Here is a 27,035-nt window from a genome sequence, read left to right as displayed (position 1 = left end):
GAAGTGTCGGAACATCGATGCTATGTGTGGCCTCCTGATGGCTATCTTCAGCTCAGTAATGGTTTTTGGGTTGCTGCTGTACACACTACCTTTAATATAGCCGCACAAAATGGAGTCGAATGTGTTCGGATCCGGAGAATATGGCGGCCAATCGAGACCCATGCCAGAGGCCTCTGGGTACCCCAGAGCCACAATGCGCTCCCCAAAGTGCTCCTCCACGACACCAAACACTCTCCTGGTGCGATGGGGTCGAGTTCCGTCTTGCATCAACCCCATCTTGTCGAAATCATGGTCACTTCAGATAATGGAGATGAAATCACCTTCCAAAACCTTCACGTACCTTTCGGTAGACATCGTGTCATCAATGAATACCGCACCGATTATTCCGTGACTGGACATTGCACACGACACTGTCACCCGTTGAGGGTGAAGAGACTTCTCAATCGCAGAATGTGCATTCTCAGTCCCCCAAATGAGCCACTTTCGCTTATTCACGAACCCGTCCAAATGAAAGTGGGCTTCGTCGCTAAACCAATAGTAATGTGCATTCGGATTCCCATCATGCCCCGCGGCCAACCGTGCAGTTGAACGTCGTAATGCAAACCGTTCACAAGCTATGACGATTTTATTTCATATTGTTCAATAATAGTCAGCCTGTGCTTTAACATGATACATCGTCCCGCTCCTGAAAAAAAAAATGTTTTTAATAGTCGACAGACAGACGACAAACAAAGCGATCATCTAAGGGTTCCGTTTTGCTGATTGAGATACGGAACGCTAAAAAACATTTTTAAAAAGTTCCAAAATTTTATTTAAATTCCAAAACATGTTTTACGAAACAGAAAACAGCATTAGGCCTCACTTCTTGAAAACTTATGTCTGACATTTTGCCACACGAATGCGTGGCGCAGCGTGTCCACTGGGATTTGGTGAGTTCCTCTTCTATCATTATCCTGAACTGAGCCAGTGTTCTTTGGCTACTCAGGTACACTAAAGTCTTCCCCGCAAAAAGAAATCATAGGCTAGTACGGAGACTAACGCAAAGATGCCGGTACATGGACCGTCATTCTAACGTTGAGCCTTGAGCGTGCAGGGCTTCTGACGCCACAGCGTGGAATAACACATTGGGAAATCCGTGCGAAGGTGCAGATCGATATCTGGCATGTCCGGTATTCTTAATGTTTGCTGGAAAGTGGACCATGCTACGCCACGACACGCTACGAACATGTGACGTCACACTAGTCGTCCGCCACACGTGGCGAACATTCGACTCCGGGCAGAGCCCACGGAAAACAATATGTAAACGAAAAGGTACTCACTAAAGATCTTAACTTTGACGCGTGCTATCGAGAGCTTGCATGCATTTAAGCGCGCAAGCAAGATTTATTGAACTCACCTGAAATAATGACTCGCACCCCGCCAGAGGCGGATGCCGGCAGTCGTGAGACCTTCAGTGTCACGTGCTGTGACGTACACCCCACGGCCTGACTTTCTCGTGGGTTTCGACCCCATCTCTCTTCAGTACCCAGTCTCGACGGGCCTTACTGGTTTTCGGTCCGAACCCATGTGTATATTATGCCGTTTCTGAGCAACAGCGCCAGCCGGGGTGGCCGAGCGGTTCTAGGCGCTACAGTCTGGAACCGCGCGACCGCTACGGTCGCAGGTTCGAATCCTGCCTCCGGAATGGATGCGTGTGATGTCCTTAGGTTAGTTAGGTTTAAGTAGTTCTAAGTTCTAGGGGACTGATGGCCTAAGAAGTTAAGTCCCATAGTGCTCAGTGCCATTTGAACCATTTTGAGCACCAGCAAATTGAGGTTCTCTCGAAAAGCCCTCGCTAGTTGTGTGATTCGTTGTAATGTGACGAGAAATGTCATAATCGTGGTTCAATAATTATTGTAACTTGCGTATTTTGAGGTTATGCCATTTCAAGACAACGGCACATTTGGGATCAAAAATGCATTATTCTTGGTAGAATTTGTTATAATTAAATGTGAGTTATCAACATACATAGGCCAACGGCCTTGCCGCAGTGGTGACACCGATTCTCTCCATATCACCGAAGTTAAGCGCTGTGGGTCTGGGCTAGCACTTTGATGGGTGACCATCCAGTCTACCGAGCGCTGTTGGCAAGCGGGGTGCACTCAGCCCTTGTGAGGCAAACTGAGGAGCTACTTGATTGAGAAGTAGCGGCTCCGGTCTCGGAAACTGACATACAGCAGCGAGAACGGTGTGCTGAACACATACCCCTCGATATCCACATTCAGTGACGCATGTCGTCTGAGGATGACACGGCGGGCGGTCGGTACCGTTGGGCGTTTATGGCCTATTCGGGCGGAGTTTAGTTTACCTACGATTAAAGCTTTCAGGAGAGAGTTACATGCAAAGTAAGAACACGAAACATTCGTGGTCGCTGTAAAAGTGTCTTAGAATTGTAAGGTTGGTGTGTTGCTGGTTCGCATCTCTCTGGATCCAATTTTTTTTCTAACCTTCGCGTTTTGTAATAGGTTCTCATGCTTTCTTATTAATTTAATAAAAGTATATTCTATGATATTTGATTTTATGTAAATATAAGTGCGCTCTTTCTGATGAGTGAGTTTGTTCGATTGACTTAATCTACAAGATGGCTTGCACTATTCACAGGAAGCTGATATTTTGCACTTTCTTGTTTTAACTTATGTATTTCATATGTTGTAAATATTCGGCTGCTGAATAGGTACAGTGATTAAGTATGAATAATCTTACTATTAAAAAGTTAGAACGGCTATACAATTTTTATGTTATGTGTAGAACTACTGTAAATTTGTATCGCACTGTTTGTAATGGAACTTTTATAAGCCAATGTCCTTACTGACTAGACATTGCATTGTACTTTTTGCCTCATAACATTTTCACGGATATTGAAGTTTTCATTTATGTACACAACAGACAAAACAACACTATCATATGGAAATGGAATACATGTGCTTTATGGAGTTAACATAGGAATTACTTCTTACCATATGACTCATATTCTGTGATGAACAGTGAGAGCAGGCGAGATGCCGCATAGACCTCTCACAGAAATGAAAACAACAAATAAACGGTGTGAACTATGCTACATCTTGGGAATTCAAGAGTCAAAACATCCAAAACGGAATGCAAGAGGCGTAATATGTTGTACCTGTGTACAACAAATAGGAGGTACGTACGTCTGGACGTCCCTTCGTTATACGCCGTTGTTGCAAACTGATCGGACGTAAAGCTGTAATTTTGTGAAGAAAAAACAATTTGGACCGAGGGACATTTCCACTAGAATCTCTCGCGTTGCATCCCAACAGCATGACCACAGAACCATGACGCGACGACTATTTACCTTGCTTTCTTTAGACCGTTCACTGTTTCTATTTTTCTTCTTTTTTTCCGCAGTTCAGTACATCTTTTTCCTATTTTCACGTTTTATCTATCCAATGGGCCAACTTACCACTAAATCTGTGGCGGGTGGGGGGGGGGGAGGGAGGCGTGCAATGGGGAGTTTCCCTTGTTAAATGTTCAGCGGGACATTGAACTCGGCACGTTCAACGTTGACGTTCAAAAGCACGGTCTGTGTGCCGACAGCTTAAGGTGATGAACTGATTTACGTTTTCCTGAAATGGCTCGATCCCAAATCAAATCCCTACCCCTACCTACATTATTACTGCACTTCTATCTCTCTCGCATCAGTAGTTTCTTTCCTGTTACGTTCACTTGCAAGGTGTCTCTCCCATCCCAAACCCACTCTCATGCCACACGTATTTACTGGCAGTTCGTCTTGTCGAACAGAAAATCAGTATCATCTTCATAAATATGCTGAAGCCATCTCAAGATGAACTCTTCTAAACTGCAAATGTCGCTCAAAAAAATAGAACAGTTTAAATAGTTCATCACTGTGGCTCGAAGCTGTTGGACAACAAGTTATCTTTAATGTACAGAAATGATAATAAAAATAAAGATGGGAAGTTAAAAAGAAGTCCTTTCTAGCGTTTACTCTGTCCCACAGGGTCCGCGGTCTTCACGATGTGGCAAATTTATTTTTGTTAACTTTGTGCCTCCACGTCCTTCCTGTATCCCCAGAATCATCAGTTAACTTAAGTGTATGCGTCCACAGGTAGCAAAGTAGAATTTATGTTAGCGGAGGACCAGGAATTTACAAGGACTGCATAAAGATTGAAATACCTGCTGTCCATTCTCCCTCAGATACATAAAACTCCACAAAGGGCAACACGTTCCAGTGACGCAGTCGAATGTTGCTACCGAAAATATCAGCCGCAAAAGAAATATTAATTTACTTTCTAAATACTTCATGTAAATACTGCAAGACCTGTTAAAACTTAAAAGAGAATATATATGGAAATACATATGGAAAATTCCTATGGAAATTGAGTCTTTCGACAAGCTATTTTGTCAATAGATAGATTTTGTAACTGCCCCAGGAAACCACAATCACATAAACACGAAATACACTGAGTCATCTGATGTAAGGTACACACAGAACAATGAAAATATAACATACAAGGTAAAAGTCACGGTAAAAATCACCAGTATACCGTTCACTTTTGCATCGGACCACTCGGTAAAGGACATAAATGATAAGATTCGCTGATGACATTGTTATCCTTAGTCAAAGTGAAGCAGAATTACAGGCTTTTTTGAATGAAGTGAACAGTCTAATGAGTACAGAATGTGGATTGAGAGCGAATCGAAGAAAGACGGAAGAAACGAGAAGTAGCAGAACTGTGAATATCGAGGAGCTTAGCATCAAAATTGGTGATCACGAAGTGAACGTAATTAAGGAGTTTTGCTATGTTGGAAGCAAAATAACCCATGACGGGAGAAGCAAGGAGGATATGAAAAGCAGAACGGCCAAAAAAGTCTATCAGAATCAAACAAAGGCCTCAATTTGAAGAAGAATTTTCTGATAATGTACGTCTGGACCAGAGCTCTATATGGTAGTCAGTTATGGTAGAGGAGGAAGAGGTTAGTATTTAACGTCCGGTCGACAACGAGGTCATTAGAGACGGAGCGCAAGATGGGAAAGATGGGGAAGGTAATCGGCTGCGTTTTTTCAAAGGAACCATCAGGTCATTTGCCTGAACCGATTTAGGGAAATCACGGAAAACCTAAATCAGAATGGCTGGAGATGGGATTACACCGTCGTCCTCCCGAATGCGAGTCCAGTATGCTAACCACTGCGCTACCTCGCTCGGTAGTCAGTTATGGTCTGTGGGAAACAGGAACAGAGGAGAGTCGAAGCATCTGAGATGTGGTGCTACTAGGACTGCTGATATTTTTTAAAATATTAAAAAAAGTATTAACGGCTCTCCATAAATCAACAAAAAGTATCGACATACCTAACGAAAAAGTATCGACATATCAGCCAATAAAAATATCGGCAGCACATTGAAAATATACTGCCCATTTAAGAGTTGTATATTTAATTACTGATTTATTATTAAATATTCTGTATTCTCAACAAGGTAGCACCTTGCCTACTCCCTTAGAGCAAGAACTGAAAGAAAAGCACTTAATTTGAAAATTTGTAAGTTGATAATGGGACTTTGTACAGATGAAAAGCTTGTATTACAATTCTCTTTTGGTCGACTATTGTGTTATTAATTAACAACTGTGTAAGATGGCAAGAACTATGCCCCTTACATGAAGTCATTAAACATCACCTAACTCACGTTGAGCGAACAGTAGGGCTGAACAAAAATTACTGACAAGGCACAATGCATCTTGTAGAGGGTATAGTATGGACGTATTGGAATAATTAATGTCGGGTGATGGTTTTAAAGTAATTCACACAACATGAAAAACTTTGTGGAAATGCGTCAATTTACTGGAGGCAAGTTTTCCCAGGGAAGTATACAGAGTGACCATGGCTGACTGGCGGGGTAGCAGCAAAGGGAAGCGACAATAGGCAGCTTAGGGCAGCCCAAGCTCTGAGAAAGCAGTAATCGGGCGCGGCCTCCAGCTGCCTTAAGATGAGTGACAGTGAGTCGGTGGTTGACCCCATGCTGGCGTACCAGGAAGCAGACGGAGGACTTGTATGCCTGTTGATAAATGTCTGTGGTCCTGTTTTCAGTGAAACATGCGAGAAAGCCGCGCAAAGCTACGGTGGAGCTGTCAACAGAGGTCGAAATATGCGTGTTCGTGACTATAGCAACTTCACGCTGAATTCATGGTCCGCAGAACCTGAAGTAAAACAGGTGAAGAGTGACAGAATGAAATACGCTGGCCTCTGATGGGAACGTAGGACCAAGGAATTTGAAGTACTCTCCTGGGAGTCAGAATTCCGGAAAAATTGGTGTTTGTGCAGACGCTAACCTTGATGGGTGGCCTGGGAGGAGCTTAATAGCAGAAGTTGAGACGAAGGGAAATTTTGTGGGAATTTGTTCACATCCCGGAGCAGGCATTGGTCGGCGCTGGGAAGCGACGCATAATTAACGCGACTTGCGCTGCAGTTGCCGTAAGTGATTTTGCTGGAGGGGAAACCGAGGCAAAGAGCGGACTGTGAGACGTCTCGGTAGTAGTCTTCCGTTCCCAGCTTGCCTAGAGTGCGGACGTGGCGTTCTTTACTCAGCTTGCCTGAGAAAGAGTGAGCATCTCTGTAGTTTAGGACTTTGCAAATGGAACGATTGAGCTTGGAGATAGGAAGTTTTGGTTGAGCTATGTACTGAGCAAGATAGCTGGGAGTGAATAGACGAGCACAGCCTTGCAGCACCACGAGGTCGGCCGACATCCACACATAGAGGATTGTCATGCAATATTTCATTTCAGTTAGCCTATCATACCATACTTTCTTAATTTGTCATTGGCTACTCGTCGAAAAAAACCGTTTTTCACGCTGATGTGGGAAAATTTAGTGGTGAAGCTAAACCTTGCAGTTTCTGTCAGTAGCGCCAAGCAGCGATGATGGCAGCGTTTCCCCTCACACGTCTCCACCTGCCGCAAGGACCAATCTTGTCATTCACATTTTTGTTCATCTTTTCTTGAAGAATGTCGATATCAAAAAATAGCACACTAGATGCATTAAAAGTTGTTTTTTAACGCAGTTCGTGTGTTATTTCTTCACGTTAGAAATCGTGTTATCATACTCACATCGCCATCCCCCCCCCCCTCCCGCCCTGCCCCCTTGCGAAGTGCAATCGGACTTCTTCTTTTGTGCCACATATACTTGGTTCACCTTCTCACAGAAAAAATGTCAGACTCCTTCACACAGTGAAAGTAAAATTAAGTTCTACACCAATTTAAAAGAACAATTACAAATATATAGCGAAAATTGGGAAAAAAGAAATATAAAACAAAATTAACGGTACTCGTATTGCTGTTTTGATATCGACATATCGGAGAAGAAGAAACCGTTTGTATATATCGATATTTTCTAGGTAAAGTTCTATGTATCGATATTTTATCTATAGGCTTAGGTACTACAGAAGAATGTTGAAAAGTAGGTGGACTGATAAGGAATGAGGAAGTTCTCTGTAGGATCGGGGAAGAAGAGAACATACAAAAAAAGCTTGCAAGAAGAAGGGACAATATGATAAGACATTGGGGAGCAACTTCCGTGGTACGGGGGAAGCTGTAGGGGGTAGAAACTGTAGGGTAAGACAGAGAGGATTGTACCAAAAGTAAGGTTTCCAATGAGCTACAGCCACGAGGGGAGGTGCTAGGTTAAATCCGACAAGAGTGCAGTGCGCAGTGGTTCCCCCACTCTCGAGCCCGCCGTCCGCGATTCGCCACGATGCTCAGTGTTGGCACGGCAACCGTCAGAGATAGAAGTGTTGACCGCCGATCCTGCGAAGTGCGAGGTTCGAGCAGTAATCTTGTTTCTCCACGCAGGGAAGTTACCGCCTGGGGAGATTCATGAGGAACGAAACGTGGGTGTTTCATTACAACCGCGAAACAGAACAACAGTCTCGTCAGTGGCGTTACTCCGGTTCACCGCCACCAAAGAAATTCAAACAAACGCAGTCGGCAGGTAAGGTAATGGCGACTGTGTTTTGGGATCAGAAGGGGGTACTCATCGATTTCATGCAACCTCAGACGACTATAAACTCAGACAGATATTGTGAAACATTGGCTAAACTCCTGCGAGCAATCTAGAATCGCCGGAGAGAACGACTGACGGAGGGATTAGTGTTTCTTCACGACAACGCTCGACCCCACGTCGCTCGTCAAACACAGGAGCTTTTGAATAAATTTGGGTGGACTGTTATGCCCCATACCCCATACAGCCCGGACTTCGCCCCCAGCAATTATCACCTCTTCCGCAAGATAAAGGAACACTTAGGTAGCAAACGCTTCAAGAGCGACGATGAAGTCCGAGCAGAAGTCACACGCTTCCTCAACGGGTTGGTGGGAAACTTCTTCGGCTTAGAAATACAAAAGCTGGAGCACTGACTTCAAAAGCGTGTCGACAAAAATGGGGACTTTGTTGAAAAATAGACAAAAGTGTATGCTTTTCAACGATGTATAAATTAATAACAATAAACAATGTTTACTATTTGTAAAAAATATGGGAACCTTACTTTTGGTACAACCCTGTATAAGCAAGAAATCAAAAAATATACCAATCACGCTTAGAGGGACTGCGACCCCAAGAACGAAAGGGAAATACATGAAGTAAAAATAAAGACAGAGTTGGGAACAACAAATTTAAAAAAAGTCCCACTCACCCTGGGAGGGACTGAAACCCCAAAGCTAGTCGCAAAGAACGAAAGATAAACGTCGTGTTGGCAGAAGAGGCAACACCGTGTTACTAGTGGAGGCCAAAATTCACGCGTTTTAGCTCACGCAGGCTGGCGTGAGGAGGGAAGGACTACACTGACGTGATGTCTGGAACATGACAAGGAATGAGAATTCAGAAAGCGGATGTAATTAGTTTGATGCTTAACTTTAATCCATTACTGATGAACGTCGCTCTTGACGGTACATGATTCACAATATTATCTGTTCAGAATACATTCCTAGTAACTGAATATGGCGCCTTGCTAGGTCGTAGCAAATGACGTAGCTGAAGGCTATGGTAAACTGTCGTCTCGGCAAATAAGAGCGTCTGTAATAAGTGAACCATCGCTAGCAAAGTCGGCTGTACAACTGGGGCGAGTGCTAGGGAGTTTCTCTAGACTAGACCTGCCGTGTGGCGGCGCTCGGTCTGCAATCACTGATAGTGGTGGCACGTGGGTCAGACGTATACTAACGGACCGCGGCAGATTTAAAGGCTACCACCTAGCAAGTGTGGCGTCTGGCGGTGACACCACAATAAATATATGAAATATAAACAATGTAAGCTTGTGGAACGTCTGTTTCCAAAAGAACCCAACACTAGATCCAACATTAGAGTCTCCTCCAAAAGTAAAGGAGCAGACGGTGGGAAGAGCGTTGGAGGGTCTTACTGGGCTCCGGCCTGGTCTCCTGCGCCTCCTCCTCGCCGGCCTCCTCCATTGTGGTGGTGAGCTGCGGCCGCTTCCGCTCGTCGATCTCGATGTCGATGACGTCGCCGGTGCTGGAGCTGGCCAGCGACACAGCGGACGCGTTGCGGCGCGGGCCCTGCCTCTTGGGGGAGAGCAGGCCGTCCTTCTTGTCGGGATCCCTCTCCCCCTCCTTCTTGTCGCCGTCGTTGTTGTTGTTCCCGTTGGCCTTGAGCGGCTCCAGCTCCTGCGGCAGGGGCTGGCGCGCGGCGTGCCACTCCAGCGGGTGGAAGAGCAGCGCGCCGGTGAAGCCGTGCATGGTGAGCCCGCCGATCACCAGCACGGCGCCGCTGAAGCCGAACGTCTCGAGCAGCAGCCGCACCACGTGCGGCATCGCCATCTGGCCGGCGTTGGTGCCCGCCAGCGACAGCCCCACGGCGCGGCCGCGCGCCTTCCGGAAGTACGTCTTCACCGCCAGGAAGTTGGACGGCGTCACCAGGCCCAGACCCAGTCCTGCCGACATCGGTCTGACTTACTCATCACATCCTAGAACATTCTCAATCATAAGACATTCGTGAAATTGTAGCACCAAGACGAAACATTGCTACACCCCAATAGCATCGTGGAAGACTGCGGTGCAAAAAGTACAAAGAAGGGCAGCTCGTTTTATATTATCGCGAAATAGGGGCGATAGTATCACAGACACGTGAATTGGAGGGGCAATCATTGAAACAAAAGCGTATTTCGTGGCGACGGGATCTTCTCATGAAATTTCAATCACCAGCTTTCTCGTCCGACTGCGAAAATATTCTGTTGGCATCCACCTACATAGGGAGAAATGATCATCACGATAAAATAAGTCAGGGCTCGCACAGAAAAATTTAAGTGTGAGTTTTTCCCGCTTGCCGTCCGAGAGTGGAACGGTAGAGAGACAGCTTGAAGGTGGTTCACTGAACCTTCTGCCAGGCACTTTATTGAGAATAGCAGAGTAATCACATAGACGTAGATGAAGGGTCTTGATTTTCACCGTGGTTGGAACAAATGAGCGCCCGATGACAGTTTGGACAGAGAGTAACAGAAATTTATGTTTATCCCTTACTGAGCACACCTTGGCTAGAGGAGTACAGAAGCTGCAGTATAGTCTATATACGTAGCACTGGCCTCTGTTGTCGATACCACAAAGTTGCTCACCCATGAAAGTTCGCCGCACCACAGTCAGCGACCTGTCTTGAAATGGATCGACGCACAAACACGGAGTCAGTTCTACATCATGCGATGGTCCAGTCAATGCCTAGTCCACAGCAAGCAGCGAGAAGGGTACCATGTCTGGTGGCAACGAGTTTAGAGACAATCAGAAACTTCTTGGCAGATTAAAACTGTGTGCCGGATCGAGACTCGAACTCGGGACCTTTGCCTTTCGCGGGCAAGTGCTCTACCAACTGAGCTACCCATGCACTACTCACGCCCGGTCCTCACAGCTTTAATTCTGCCAGTAGCTCGTCTCCTACCTTCCAAACTTTACAGAAGCTCTCCTGCGAAACTTGCAGAACGAGCACTCATGAAAGAAAAGATATTGCGGAGACATGGCTTAGCCACAGCCTGGGGGATGTTTCCAGAATGAGATTTTCGCTCTGCAGCGGAGTGTCCGTTGATATGAAACTTTCTGGCATATTAAAACTGTGTGCCGGACCGAGACTCGAACTCGGGACCTTTGCCTTTTGCGGGCAAGTGCTCTACTTAGAGACAATCAGGTAGAATCTTCAAGTTTATCTGTAGGTCCTTGCATATGTTTGTGGACTTGGTCTTTGAATGGTGCTACCAGCGTATTCTATAGAACGAACAGAGTTACGAGAAAGAGTTTCTATTAAACAGTGCTTCGATTTGTATTCACAACGACAATCTATTTCAACACAAGTGTTAGGCTGGGTCTGTCTATTGAAAGGTGGCTACACTGAGTCACAGCGCCAGAGATTGCGCCAAAGATTATTATTCCGCTGCCTCCACTGCCGCAGTAGTACCTCAGAGGATGTTGAGGGCAGTCGTTGTTCTTTTGGGCGAGAGAGTAGACGATCTGAGTGTTGACTGGAATGCTGTACTGTTCGGATGGTGTAATGTATGGATGGAAGAAGATGCAATTGTCAGAATATTTTTGAGAAAGGAGATGGGCTTTTGATTTATGAAGCTGGTGTAATGGAATACTTTCGTCAATGTATAATGATGTAAAAAGGTATTACAGTTTTCTTTAATAATAGTCCCTCTTGCTCACAGGTACAGTTAACAAAGCATCTAGCTCGTGTTCATTTATAAGACTTGTAATTCTGGTTTCTATGTGCAGTTATAGTATTTCTGGTTTTTCAATTAGTTCATTGTAAATGGCGTTGAAAATATTTTGTCGTATTGAGAAAGAACCGAGCCAGATACATGTACGTTGAGTCACATTACCACACACAGAACACTTACACTTGTTCTTTGTTGTTTCGTAGTTTTTATAGTTGCAGGGGACTTAATTAATCAATTGTGTTAATGGAAATTCCTTGTCATTCTTTATTTTTATTTGATGCATTCAGATTGAGTGCTAATAATAGTCAGGGCCAAGCGGTTACGAGACTTCGTAATCGGTGACACAGTTACTAAAAGTATTGCATTTATTCATTAATATTAGTCTTTTGTTTTTAATTAAGCCTCCATGCACTATGTACGTGAATGTACCTACGTTCTGCTCCACAGTCACCGCAAAAGGAGAAATTTTATAACAAAAGATAAATTTTGATTGTAAATGTATTTCAATACTTACATTTTACGCGTGCAATAATAATGTCATTTATCGCCTGATTAGAACCCAATTCACTTACGGCAACCCATCACAACAGAATCTGTCTAAATACGACGAAAAACGATTTCCTCAGATGGCGGCTCCAAAATCTAGAGCAGAGCTTTCCAAACAGTGTGTCCCGACACCCTGACGTCTCGTGTAGTAATATCAGCCGCACAGAGTTTAGAGACAATCAGTTAGACTTTTCAAGTGGCCGTGCGGTTAGAGGCGCCATGTCACTAATCGTGCGGCCCCTCCTGCCGGAGGTTCGAGTCCTCCCTCGGGCAAGGGTGTGAGGGTTCTCCTTAGTGTTAAGTTAGTTTAAGTAGAGTGTAAGTCTAGTTTGGTCCCTTAGGAATTCACGCTTATTTAGAAGTATCAAGCGTATCACGAGACAGGTAAATATAGAACGTGAAAGAAATGGAAAACTTGTGACAAAATAATACAAAACATCCTTATCTTACTTCAGTGTAACCACGGATCACGTATTAAACAAGTGCAGTTAATAACAAAATACACCCATCAATTCTTGATCATTTAGTGGGACAGAAAGAGAGGATAGATGGATATTTCCCAACACTAGATATAAACCAGTGTGACTGGAAAAGAAATCCTTTCGCATCTTCCAGTATTTGGAAACTTAGACGTGATAAAGAAGAGGATCTGACAGGCCTGGAGAACAACCGCACTTTAAAACTCAAGTACTAAGAATCAGATTTATGCAACTTCTGGATTTCTATTCAACTACCTTACTTAAAGAGCATTAACGTTTTGCTGTAGTTTTCTACATCATATTCGTGTGAAAGTGCATTTTCTATTATGAGCAATACACAAATAGTTAGAGGTAGAAGTCTGACAAAGTTGTATGAGGAAATCCGTGACAGTTGGTCCTGCACTAATATAAGACAGGTTTGTAATGCTCGTCAAGCCCATATGAGTCATTGAATTCATAATAGTATTGGAAAGTTCTCTATCTGCGAAATTGTGTTTAACGTACGCTTAAAAATGAAATATAGGGTGAGTCAAGAAGGACTTTATAACTTTTGAATCATACAAAAAATTTACATAATCGGTAGACATGTCAATTTGTAGCAAACAATCTCAAGTTTCACATAAAAGTGTCAGTTGTCATTTTGGTTCCATGTGGCTACCATTTGTGACGTTGTAAACATCCCTCCCGGTAATCAATTTCTTTCCACTCTCCTTGCACCGTAGATTCGATTTCTCAGGCCGGCTAAATTGTTTAGTAGTGGAGGAATAAACACACGGTCCTTAACGAAACCCAGAGAAAGAAGTCCAGTGGTATCAATTTAGGGGAGCGAGGTGGCCATGCGGTTGCTCCTTCGAGGCCAATTTACAGACCTGGGAAGCGATTATCGAGGAAACCTCGAACTTCTATGAGGAAACGAGTTGGTGCACCGTCTTGCTGATAGTAAACGATCCTATCTCGGTCATCTTCATCGACCTGTGAAATTTAAAATGTTTTCGAGCATATCCACATACACAACACCAGTGACAGTTTTTTCCATGAAGAAGATTTTTCGGTTGATTTGTTGGAGGGCACCAAGCAGCTAGGCCATCGGTCCCATCGGATTAGGGAAGAATGGGGAAGGACGTCGGCTGTGCCCTTTCCAAGGAGCCATCCCGGCATTTAGGGAAATCAAGGAAAATCTAAATCAGGACTGCCGGATACGGGTTTGAACCGTCATTCTCCCGAATGCGAGTTCAGTGTGCTAGCCATTGCGCCATCTCACTCGGTCATGAGTCTGTACACTATCAATTTCCTAAGGGCACAAAACACATTAACTTTGGGGATTTCACGAACGTATTCCAGGGTTGCATGTGATTTTCGTTGCCCCATATTCTGCACTTGTAGGTGTTCACCATGACACTGATATGAAATGTTACTCATCACCGCAGATTAATGTGTTCAGTAATGTCTCGTCGTTCTCTATCCGATGCAACATTTCCGCGCAGAATTCCCCACGAGCAACCTTATCTGCATCGCTAATGTGCTGCGCCTTGTGATTCTGCACGGTTTCAGGTATAAAAGTCTACGCAGTTTTTTGTGGAATGTCAGTCTCGCGAGGCGCACGACGCGTTGATTTTTGTGGACTGCGGCAAAGCTCTCCCTAATCTGTCCTACGTAACCATATACTCGCGGGCGACGTGGTGATTTATCATTTCGCAGTGAACAACCTGTCTCAACAAAGTGCTTCTGCCAAGAGTAAATTGTAGGTCTGCTTGGAGGTTCTTTAGCGTATTCGGTACGAAATTTAAGCCGAACAGTTGTTGCCGAGTTCGTCTCATGAAACCAAAACCCACAGGGAGCACGCTTCGCACCAGCAGAATTAGCCATTTTAAATGTGCGTTACACTGGCGCTCCTGGTGGCGGAATGGGGTACTGATGCGCTACATGAATCGAACTTGAGGCTGTTTGCTACAAAATGACACATCTACCGATTCTATATCATTGTTGTAAAATCATTTTTTACTCGCCCTGTATCAAAATTATTATTTCTTTAAAATATGATTTGTTACAAAAGAATCGCTTTTAGTAATATTAATGAACGGGAGTCTTGTGAAACCGTAAATATTACAAAGGTGACGCCAAGAGGAAAAGTTTGGAAAACATTGATCTAAAGATAGAGATAGATGATGAGGTCCCATACTCCGAGGAGCGTAGGGGACGATGCGGGAGACTCGCACCGCCGACTAGGCAAGGCCCTAGCTGAGGTGGTTTGCCATTGCCTTCCTCCGACTGTAATGGGGATGATAATAATAATAATAATAATAATGATGATGATGATGGCGTGTGACGAGGGCCTCCCATCGGGTAGACCGCTCGCCTGGTGCAAGTCTTTCGATTTGACGCCACTTCGGCGACTTGCGCGTCGATGGGGATGGAATGATGATGATTAGGACAACACAATCCCCAGTCCCTGAGCGGAGAAAATCTCCGACCCACCCGGGAGTGAACCCGGGCCCTTAGGTTAACAGTCTGTCGCGGTGACCACTTTTTTTTTAGTCTCATTTTGTCGTTTTCGTTCGTTGTATCTGCTCGGGGCGGACGTCGCAATACACCCGTTTCAGTTCGTCGTTGATCCATTAACTCAGTTTTTTTATTACAGAGGGCAGCTAACCCCCTGACCGAACACGCTGAGTTATCGTGCCGGCTCTCTTTTTATTTGTTTTCGTTCTTTGCATCTATACAGTGCGGACGACGCAAGACACCAGTTTCAGTTAGTCGTTGAGCCATTAACTCAATTTTTTTTTATTAGCCTACAGAGGACAGCTAACCCTCTGACCAAACACGGTGAGTTACCGTGCCGGCACCAAGCGCTGACCACTCAGCTACCGGGGGCGGATAATGGGGATGAATGACGACACAACAACACCCAGTCATCTCGAGGCAGGGAAAATCCCTGACCACGCCGGGAATCAAACCCGGAACTCTGTGCGTGGGAAGCAAGAACGCTACCGAAAGACCATGCGCAAAAGTTCATCTCCTTATTTTGCAGCAAAGAAGAAAATTTAGAGCTACATTCTGCCAGATTCGCAATGAATTTCAAAGAACTCAGTAAACCCCAAGAACAGCCAGAAGAAACACTAAATGGTTTTTCTGCCTTATGTCAATGGAGTGTGCTTCAGGATCACACTGCAACGGGCAGGAGACTAGCTCTTCTCCCCCTTCCCCCTTCCGCCCCCCTCATCCAAATCACATGGCGTGACACCATAGCTTTCAAAGCGGAGTAAAGCTGCCTACGCAGCGAAGACAGGTCAGTGCCCTTTCCAGTTTACACACTTACAACCAATCCGCCGGATGCCCTAAACTGTGAGCTCGGAGTACTTTTCGTATTTGGCTGTGGCTGAATTTCACTTTCTGGTGTGACGGACTTGGACCTTATTCACGGATTTGCAGTCTTTCACAATGTTCATTTTTAGTATAAAGACTGTTAGTCGGAAGTTCGTGATGTGCGCTGAACTCTCAACTTGTACCGAACTCGTAACTAGTCTTGTTGTATGAATGACCGTAACAGATGAGCTACTCCAGCACACTGTCCATCGAAGTTGATATCGTTTTATTAGACACTGAATAAATGAACTGATGGATAGCTATTTTCATAATGTTTTACGTTTCTTGAGGTAGTTAAACTTGGAACCTTCAGTTTCGTGGGGAGCGCTCTCTCCGCCAGACTCACGACCCAGACACACGACTCGCCTTCGCAGCTTTACTTCTGCTAGTTTCTCTCTCCTACTTTCCTAAATTCCCAGAAGCTCTGATGCTTACGTAGTGGGAGAAGAAACAAATTGTGGAGAAATGGCTTAGACACAGCCTAAGAGGCTGTTTCCTAACTGAATCCTTCATCCTGCATTGAAATGCACACATACTCCGCTGCTGACTGAACGATGCATTCTGGGTTCTTGATGTTGCTCGCAGAAGATGGTGTTCATCATAGGGAAGTCACAACGTGAAAAAAGTCATAGTGAAATACTACGAGACCTCTGCAGGGTCAACACTTCGCACAGGACTCACAGTTGACCTTCAACATAAACAAATACAATGCTCTGCGCACATATAGTTTGTTCGGTTAGACGACTGCTGATCAACCTCACACCATTTGCGAATGCAACAGGGAAGGGGGAAGTTGCAGTCGTACAAGAAGTACTGTTTGCTTTAGACAGCACTTAGCTCCTGGTATACAAGCGCAGATGTAACTGTATGGAGTAGATCGGTACCTTCCATGCTTGGACGACAGGGGGAGCTCAGGAAACTAGCCAGGTGCGTATATTCCACAAAAATCTAAAAACGACGGCAATAACTGAGACGAGTGCAGAGGTAATATGCTCGGCGCATTGGCATGTTGTGATACTACCCGGAAGCAACACGCTTACCTTTCGTGACATGAAAAGTGGGCTTCTAAGCCGACGTGGCACATCATTCGCCATCCGCTTGCAGTCTTTTTCAGGTTTCAACTGCACCACTGCTCCGAAGTCTCCACTCTAGAAATGAAAGTAACAAGCCCAGTGACTGATATGTCCGATGATTTCTTTGCGATTAGAAGTTGTGAACGTCAGATAAGTCAAGATGAAACGAGGGCACAGAGTGATGGCAAATTTACGATCCTGGTCTGCACCAATACGCTAAGGTGAAAGTGTGTTCAGGCAGAGTTGTGGTAATGAACAGTCATATTGAACGGAAATTTAGAAACACTGCAAAAGCGTAGGGTGCTCCTAGGGGTACGTACGGCAGTAGCTCTTCTGCGTTTGTAGCCGTTCTATGTGAAACTGTAGAGAGTAGGGCTATTGGAAAATTTGTTACTGTCAGTACTGTTAGGTTTTAGCCCGCCCGAAAATATCCACTATATGTAAGAAAACGAGCTTTATCCCTGCACTCCCCGAACGTTTAATTCAGATGTACGTTCCTCGCTCTATGGTCACTTAGTAGACCTTCCTAATTTATTATAGCGTTACGTAATCTGTACGTTATTTTCTTGTATGGACGTTCCTATTTCATTGTAGCGTTATGAAATACACTCCTGGAAATGGAAAAAAGAACACATTGACACCGGTGTGTCAGACCCACCATACTTGCTCCGGACACTGCGAGAGGGCTGTACAAGCAATGATCACACGCACGGCACAGCGGACACACCAGGAACCGCGGTGTTGGCCGTCGAATGGCGCTAGCTGCGCAGCATTTGTGCACCGCCGCCGTCAGTGTCAGCCAGTTTGCCGTGGCATACGCAGCTCCATCGCAGTCTCTACCACTTGTAGCATGCCGCGACAGCGTGGACGTGAACCGTATGTGCAGTTGACGGACTTTGAGCGGGGGCGTATAGTGGGCATGCGGGAGGCCGGGTGGACGTACCGCCGAATTGCTCAACACGTGGGGCGTGAGGTCTCCACAGTACATCGATGTTGTCGCCAGTGGTCGGCGGAAGGTGCACGTGCCCGTCGACCTGGGACCGGACCGCAGCGACGCACGGATGCACGCCAAGGCCGTAGGATCCTACGCAGTGCCGTAGGGGACCGCACCGCCACTTCCCAGCAAATTAGGGACACTGTTGCTCCTGGGGTATCGGCGAGGACCATTCGCAACCGTCTCCATGAAGCTGGGCTACGGTCTCGCACACCGTTAGGCCGTCTTCCGCTCACGCCCGCCTCCAGTAGTGTCGCGACAGGCGTGAATGGAGGGACGAATGGAGACGTGTCGTCTTCAGCGATGAGAGTCGCTTCTGCCTTGGTGCCAATGATGGTCGTATGCGTGTTTGGCGCCGTGCAGGTGAGCGCCACAATCAGGACTGCATACGACCGAGGCACACAGGGCCAACACCCGGCATCATGGTGTGGGGAGCGATCTCCTACACTGGCCGTACACCACTGGTGATCGTCGAGGGGACACTGAATAGTGCACGGTACATCCAAACCGTCATCGGACCCATCGTTCTACCATTCCTAGACCGGCAAGGGAACTTGCTGTTCCAACAGGACAATGCACGTCCGCATGTATCCCGTGCCACCCAACGTGCTCTAGAAGGTGTAAGTCAACTACCCTGGCCAGCAAGATCTCCGGATCTGTCCCCCATTGAGCATGTTTGGGACTGGATGAAGCGTCGTCTCACGCGGTCTGCACGTCCAGCACGAACGCTGGTCCAACTGAGGCGCCAGGTGGAAATGGCATGGCAAGCCGTTCCACAGGACTACATCCAGCATCTCTACGATCGTCTCCATGGGAGAATAGCAGCCTGCATTGCTGCGAAAGGTGGATATACACTGTACTAGTGCCGACATTGTGCATGCTCTGTTGCCTGTGTCTATGTGCCTGTGGTTCTGTCAGTGTGATCATGTGATGTATCTGACCCCAGGAATGTGTCAATAAAGTTTCCCCTTCCTGGTACAATGAATTCACGGTGTTCTTATTTCAATTTCCAGGAGTGTATGTTTCGATGGCGAAACAACTGTAGTGAGTTTTATTTTGAAATAATTATAATGCTTCAACAACAACCCAAGTAAAGCCAATATACACTAAGGTGGCAAAAGTCATGGGATACCACACAATATCTTATCGAGCCTCATTATTTCCAACGACTTGCTCAGTGCATGCCATGCCGAGTTGCTACACTAGGCTGGGAAAAAAAGAGGTCCGACATGATATTAAGAGGTATCCCACGACTTTTGCCACCACAGTGTAACGCTGCTCGTCTTCTGTTGATAAGACAACGTAAGTGGAAAGTAATGGATTCGGGGCACGCAGTATGTTCCTAGGATTCGCATTTTTGTTTTCTCAAATGACGCAGTGCGTAGAGTGCACCAACGGCTCAATGAGACATTTGGAGGGTGCAATTCAGGCCTGATGTCGTTTCTCGTATCATGATTTGCGAACACACAGGTTTCCGTGAGTGTGATCGAGGATGTTTATTTCAACATTCAGGTGATTTCGTCATGATGAGTATCTTGCGAGATGACAACAACCTTCTTCAAAAGGATGCACCCTTACGTTTCTGTTTTGACGAACTCTCATCCACACCTCTGCACCTCGACTGGTCCATCAAATAAATCGATTTTAATCCCACAGAAAATAAGTGTGACTGTTTGTAACAGCGGCTGAAACGTAGCAAATGTGCATTGCTTATGCTGTTACTGAGATTAAAAGCGGACAAATACTTTGGTGACTTACAGAAATGCGTTGACGAGGCTAGTAATCTCAGCACTATGAAAAATATTCTCGGAAAGATAGAGGACGTTTAAGTAACATGTGCCTCTACAATGCACGCCTCACTCAAGAGACAAGAACAACATTTGAAGTGACTGCATACCAGCATGAAAAATGTGTAGACCTTCAAGGGATTCTCTAACAATTTGGACAAAACAACGCTAAGATTTCAGAAAGTTGAGGAATTAACAATAGGTAACGAAAGAGTAAGACTGCCCAATATAAACGAGAAAAAGCGAAATGGGTAAGGATCTAGTAGTAGGATGTGGAAAAGCTAACGCTCTTGCGATTTTTGTGACAACGTCACAAAAATCATGAAAGCTTTAACGATTCTTTCCTATCAATCCCTATGGATTTTTAAGAACTAAAAACTAAAAATTAAAGAACAGAATATATATCTACGGAAATAGGCTGCAAACTTAAACGATCATACCGGACTTCCGAAGGCGTCACATTTACCATCTCTTCACCTACTATTTCCTTCCGCGTAAAGGGAAAGCCGAGCCTTAAAACCAGTAAGTAATGGTCTGATCCACATTCGGGGTCCCGTCCTTAAAGCTTTGTTTTCTGTCGTGTTATCACATAGTCAGTTACCTATCTCAAACCTATGAGTCGGTTGTTCCCATGTATATTAACGTATTGTCTTATGCCTGAACCGTCCAGCCTGCCGCCATTGTCATTTATAACATTTTCCCCATACTGACCAACAGTGGGATCATTAGTTCTCCACCCAGAAGGTGCACTCAAGTTACTAAAATTTCTTTTCGATCACTTATCTTCTCCTGTAACCCAATTAGCTCTGCATAAAATTTCTCTTTCCTCCTTCTTGGCCTCGTCATTTGGCGCATACGTTGCCATGGTCACGACTGAATGGCTTAGAGGATTATTTTCTTACTCTGACCCAAGGATTTTATATCTTTCCTGTATTTTTTTCTAACAGCTGTGTAGACCCCACTTCTCTCCTTTATAGCCACCCCACTGTAGATACGGATGTAATCATTCCGTTCTTCTGTACCTTTATCTTTCTTCCGTACCTAGTATAAGTGTGAAGCCATCACTAGCACAATCATACGAGAGAGTCTTTGGAGGAACAGAGATGGAGGCTATAATATCCGAACAACAGATTTTCTACCACGGTACTCATGTAATGATTGAATATTCACATTACCGAATCTAGCAAAGAGCGTTCCCACATAGTTAGAGACATATTTTAGTCTTCGTGGATTTTCAGAAGACGGATAATGCTGTGCCAAAAACCGGTCTGTGGAAAAGTATGAAAAATAATGGCGTGTCAACTATTTACATCAAACTACGACTGTGAGATTATCGCCAGAGTAGGAAAATTAGTGTCATAGGAGTTTCCTGTTGCAAAAGCACTATGTCAAGGGTGTACTATTGCACCGTCGTTGTTTAAACTCTGTGTGAAGGAACCGCTTAAAGCATGAAAGAGCAAATGTGGAGGTATGCTGTACATACTTCGCATATGGCTAGGTCATCACAGCAGGAGACCAAGATGATGCTGAGTACATGCTTCGAAAGTTAAAAGAGGAGTGTGGAGGGGGAGCCTCACAATTAACCTGACAAAAACACATCTTAAGACTAGCGACAATTACCATACTTTTTATTTGCTGCATCGTCTTCTCAGTCATTGCACTGCTTCATCCTCACACTACTATCCTAACAACATACCAGATATATACGGTCTTAACAAAGCAAAATTCCATCAGTACCACTACACAACATCGCCATGTTCTCTAAATCAGTTCTTCTATCAGGAACCCGATTCTGGAACGATCTTCCTCAAAGTAATAGAAAAATAATAATCGTTCCTAACTTAAAAAGGCAGCTAATGGCCGAATTTTTGTCACAATAGCTATTTCTTCTTGCGGCTCACGCTCGTCAACCCTCTCTATCCCCGTCCACTTTTCCCTCCCTCTGACTACAGAGTTTTCTACTGAAATTCTCTTTTTTCCTAGCAGCCATGGTCACATCAGTTTCAATCCTCTCCTCTTTTATATCCCTTCCACTTCTAACACCACACAACACTTCAGTAGTGCTAAACTAATCTGTATCATTCTTAATGCCACTATTATTTCATTGTTCAAATGTTCAAAATGTGTGTGAAATCTTATGGGACTTAACTGCTAAGGTCATCAGTCCCTAAGCTTACACACTACTTAACCTAAATTATCCTAAGGACAAACACACACACCCATGCCCGAGGAAGGACTCGAACCTCCGCCGGGACCAGCCGCACAGTCCATGACTGCAGCGCCTCAGACCGCTCGTCTAATCCAGTCTATTATTATTATTATTATTAGTCTTAGTATTATTGTTATTATTATTATTATTGGAAATTATTAGTTTTTATTAATAACGCAAATCATTATCTTGAGTGTGTTACGTAATAACTAATTGACATCATCCATTATTTTATATTTTTTTATTGCCAATTTTTATTTTAATTCATAATGCAAATTATTATTATTGTGATGGTTATGTGGTATTTTTTGTATGTGTTGTTCCTGGTCAGTTGCAACAGAAAGCCTTGAGGCTTCTATCCGGTCAGGCTAAATAACCAATAAATATATAAATACCACAAAGTAACCTGGAGTTCAGAGCCAGTAAGATCACGGGATACAAGTCTTTTAAGTATCTGGGGGTTACGATATCGTCCAACTGGAAAAGTGGAGATGACTCAAATAATAAAATAGGGCAAGGCTAGAGGGCTGTACGACAAATATTCTCCATCCTCTGGAATAACAAAGTGACAGAAGGGACCAGAAAGGTGATACATCGTTCAGATGTTGCAAACATCGCTACATACGGAGCAGGAACTTAGGTAATAAACAAAACGTCAGAGGAATTGCACTGGAGAGCCAAAGAAAATGGTACGCCTGCCTAATGTCGTTAAGGGCCGCCACGAGCGCGGTAGAAGTGCCGCAACACGATGTGGCATGTACTCGACTATTGTCTGAAGTAGTGCTGGAGGGAACTGACACCATCAATCCTACAGGGCTGTCCATAAATCTGTAAGAGTACGAGGGGATAGAGGTTCCTTCTGAACAGCAGGTTGCAGGGCATCCCAGATACGCTCAATAATGCTCACGTCTGGGGAGTTTGGTGATCAGCGGAAGTGTTTAAACTCAGATCCGTGTTCCTGGAGCCATTACGTAGCAATTCTGGACGTGTGGAATGTCGCTTTGTCCTACTGGAATTTCCCAAGTCAGTCGGAACACACAATGGACATGAATGGATGTAGGTGATCAGTCTGGATACTTATGTGCGTGAAACCTTTCAGAGTTGTATCTAGACGTATCAGGGGTCCTCTATCACTCCCACTACACATGTCCACCCCATTACAGAGTCTCCACCAGTTTGAATAGACCCCTGCAGACATACACGATCCATGTATTCATGAGGTTGTCTCCATATCCGTGCACATTCACGCACTTGTTACTATTTCAAACGAGACTCGTCGAATCGGGCAACCTGTTTCCAGTCATCAACAGTGCAATGTAGGTGTTGACGGGCCCAGGCGAGACGTAAAGCTTTGTGTCGTCCTGTCCTCAAGGGTACGCTAGTGGGCCTTCGTCTCCGAAAGCCCACACCGACGATATTTCGTTGAATGGTTCGCACTCTTACTCTTGTTGATGGCCCAGCATTTAAATCTGCAGCAATCGCGGAAGGGTTGCACTTCTGTCACGTTGAAGGATCCTCTTCAGTCGTCGTTGATCCTGTTCTTGCAGGATCTTTTCCCGGCCACAGCGATGTCGGAGATTTGATATTTTACCGGATTCCTGACATTCACAGTGAAATGGTCGTACTGGAAAATCCCCACTTCATCGCTGCCTTGGAGATGCTGTGTCCCATCGCTCGTGCGCCGACTATAACACCTCGTTCAAAGTCACTTAAATCTTGATAACTTGCCATTCGACCAGAAGTAATTACTCTAACCACCGCGCCAGACACGCGTTGTCTTATATAGGCGTTACCGACCACAGCGCCGTATTGTGTCTGTTTAAATATCTGTGTATTTGAATACGGATACCAGTTTCTTTGGCACTTGTAGTTGCTAGCACTAGAGACGGACTTCAAGAGGCGAAGTTATGGCTTCTCCAAGCTGGACTGTGTACCGAATACCAACATAAGAGAGGTTATGGCTGTCAATAAATCAATAATAGACGCCACAGAGGTGAAACGTCTAAAATGGTATGGACATCTCGGAAGGATGGACGGCATTAGATGGCCAAGGGTGCCAGTTAATTCAAGCAGAAAGTTGAAAGCGTTGACAGGGATAGGAGGAGCTGGATCCGAGAGGTCTGGGACCAGACGGATGCAAGACTACGAGGAGGTGACTGGCATGATCGGAAGAAGTGGAGTACGGGAAGGGAGAAGCGGTGTCAGCCGTACAATACTCACAGGATGATAGTAACCAACTACAGTGGCAGACGCTAAGATTAAATGTTACAATTATCATCAATTAATTCTAATTGTCCTGGTTACCTGGTATATCCGTTGTATTCTGTGCACCCTGATGTTAGTTTCGCACCTCGTTTCGATGTGCTGCTATCTTTCCACGACTTGGTATCAAAGTACTCGTATTAGTCAAAAGATTGATCCTCGGAGAAAGAACTCTTGTTCGTTTCGGACCTAGGCAACTGATTTGTTATCATGTCTCGTTATGTACGAGGGTCACTCTAAAAGAAATGTACACTATTTTTGTAAAAATACAGATTTCATTCTGCATGCGTGAAAGTTTTACAATGTGTAGATACATGCTTCCCGGTTGCTTTCAAACTTAGTTCAATCCGTTACCGTGAGTGGCGCTGTCACAGCGTGTCTTCAAGATGGCTCCTACTCTTGACATTCGTCAGCAGCAACGTGCTGTCATAGAATTCCTGTGCTGTGAAAACGAGGCAGTGGGAAACATCCGCGAGAGGTTGAAAAAGGTGTATGGTGATGCTGCTGTCGATCGCAGTACAGTTAGTCGGCCGGCAAGCAGGTTACATGATGAATGCGGGCACGGCAATACTGAGGATTGTCCTCGCAGTGGGAGGCCTCGTACTGCACACACTCCAGACAATGTGCAGAGAGTTAAGGAATTGGTGACTACTGACAGATGCATCACAGTGAACGAATTGTCACGCTACGTTGGGATAGGGGAAGGAAGTGTGTGCAGAATACTGAAAGTGTTGGCGTTAAAAAAGGTTTGTGCCAGGTGGGTTTCCAGGATGTTGACAGTGGCTCACAAAGAAACAAGAAAAACGGTATGCAGCAAACTTTTGGAACAGTACGACAATGGTGGAGATGAATTTCTTGGAAGAATTGCGACAGGTGATGAAACATGGCTCCATCATTTTTCGCCAGAGACAAAGAGGTAATCAATAGAGTGGCATCATATAAATTCACCCAAGAAAAAAAATTCAAAACCGCACCTTCTACTGGAAAAGTTACGGCTACGGTGTTTTTCGATTCCGAAGGACTCTTGCTTGTGGACATCATGCCAAGTGGAACCACAATAAAGTTTGACGCATATGTGACGACACTGAAAGAACTTCAAGCTCGACTGAGTCGTGTTCGACGACATCGGCAAAAGCAAGATGCTTTGCTGTTGCACGACAATGCACGGTCATATGTCAGTCAAAAAACCATGGAAGCGATCACAAAACTCAGATGGACAACACTGAAACACCCGCCTTACAGTCCTGACCTCGCTCCGTGTGACTATCATCTCTTTGGGAAACTGAAAGACTCTCTTCGTGGAACAAGTATTGAAGATGATGACTCCCTTGTGCACGCTGCCAAACAGTGGCTCCAACAGGTTGGTCCAGAATTTTACCGTGCGGGTATACAGGCGCCGGTTCCAAGATGGCGTAAGGCAGTTGAGAGGGGTGGAAATAACGTGGAGACTTGAAAATATTGTTCCTAAAGGATGTATCTACACACTGTAAAACTTTCAAACATGTAGAATAAAAGATGGATTTTAAAAAAAAATAGTGCGCATTTCTTTTGGAGTGACCCTCGTACTTAGCGCAAAGGCTAACTGCGTTAAAATTAGACTTACCTGCAATAATACTGTAGGTGACGATCATGTGCCAGAGGGAATTCGCGAAGCTGGTAAGGATGAGCCCCGTAGAAACCAAGACTCCCCCAGCAATGGCCACCTGACGCATCGTGTACTTCTTGAGCAGTGGGCCCGTGAAGAGTCCTGCAAGAAGAGAGGAGCGCATGAGTACACCAGGGCTCATAGTTCCCCACGTACATTCTGAGTACCAAGGTTCCCTGACAAGCGCAATTAGTATGCATGTGAATGTGCTAGACAGATTTGTGGTGTTACTGACCGGGAGACCCCGAAGGACGCCCACCTAATCGGAAACGGTTTCCTTCCTCATCGCTCAGTGGGACCCTTTCCCCGTGATTTATAACAGTTGTGTCTTAAGTGTATCTGTTCATTGCAAGTGAAGGTAATCGGTGAGCATATAGCGAGCTGTCATGTAACGACAGGCGACGGGAGAGGGTGAAACCCTGTGGCAGCACGTGGCTCCTCGCGTACAACCAATTGGGTGGCCGGGACTGACGACCCAGTCCGACGAACGGATCCGAACATCAGCCACATGCTCACTGAAAACACCGCAGAGGGGGTAGGAACTTCATCCTGAAACTTGGGGCAAGATCTGGCGATGTAGAACTTTAAGCAGCCCACTTCCGTCCAGACAGTGAAGGTGAATAATTCTTCCACCTCCAGGTGGCCGAGAACCACAGCAAGGACGTGCGTCAGTGACTTCATCTACAGGGGCGGCTTGAGTCAGTCGTGAACTCTGATTGTGTCACTTGTCACAGGTCAACGACTTTTTCACTAATATTACTACGCATATACTAACTGGACACGTCGTTGTTTAACGTAGTTACCAAAAATCTTTAAAAATTCTTGACCGGTTTACTTCAAATTTTTACGCGATACTCTAATAAACATTCGGACGAACACAGGAAATATATTTTTTTAAATAACAAGGTACATGTTATTTTTTGTAAGTAGGCTGTTTAGGTTTTTATGTTGGTAATGCCACTTAGCGGT

The 27,035-nt window shown here is 45.0% G+C and overlaps 1 protein-coding gene across 1 annotated transcript in view; it reads right to left on the bottom strand.

Moving 5' to 3' along the window:
* The window catches only part of LOC126191147 (monocarboxylate transporter 1-like), a 210,406-nt gene that overhangs the window by 20,736 nt on the left and 162,635 nt on the right, over positions 1–27,035 (bottom strand). The window contains exons 4-5 of the mRNA XM_049931901.1: positions 26,025–26,168; positions 9,414–9,941 (exon numbers count right to left, since the gene is read on the bottom strand). Coding sequence (XP_049787858.1) covers positions 9,414–9,941; positions 26,025–26,168 — 672 coding nt within the window. The remainder of the gene's footprint in view (positions 1–9,413; positions 9,942–26,024; positions 26,169–27,035) is intronic.

This window comes from Schistocerca cancellata, chromosome 6 (genome assembly GCF_023864275.1).
Source record: "Schistocerca cancellata isolate TAMUIC-IGC-003103 chromosome 6, iqSchCanc2.1, whole genome shotgun sequence".
NCBI classification, from domain to species: Eukaryota; Metazoa; Arthropoda; class Insecta; order Orthoptera; family Acrididae; genus Schistocerca; species Schistocerca cancellata.
Note: the sequence above shows the minus strand (reverse complement) of the source record. Positions and strands in the feature narration are given on the sequence as shown.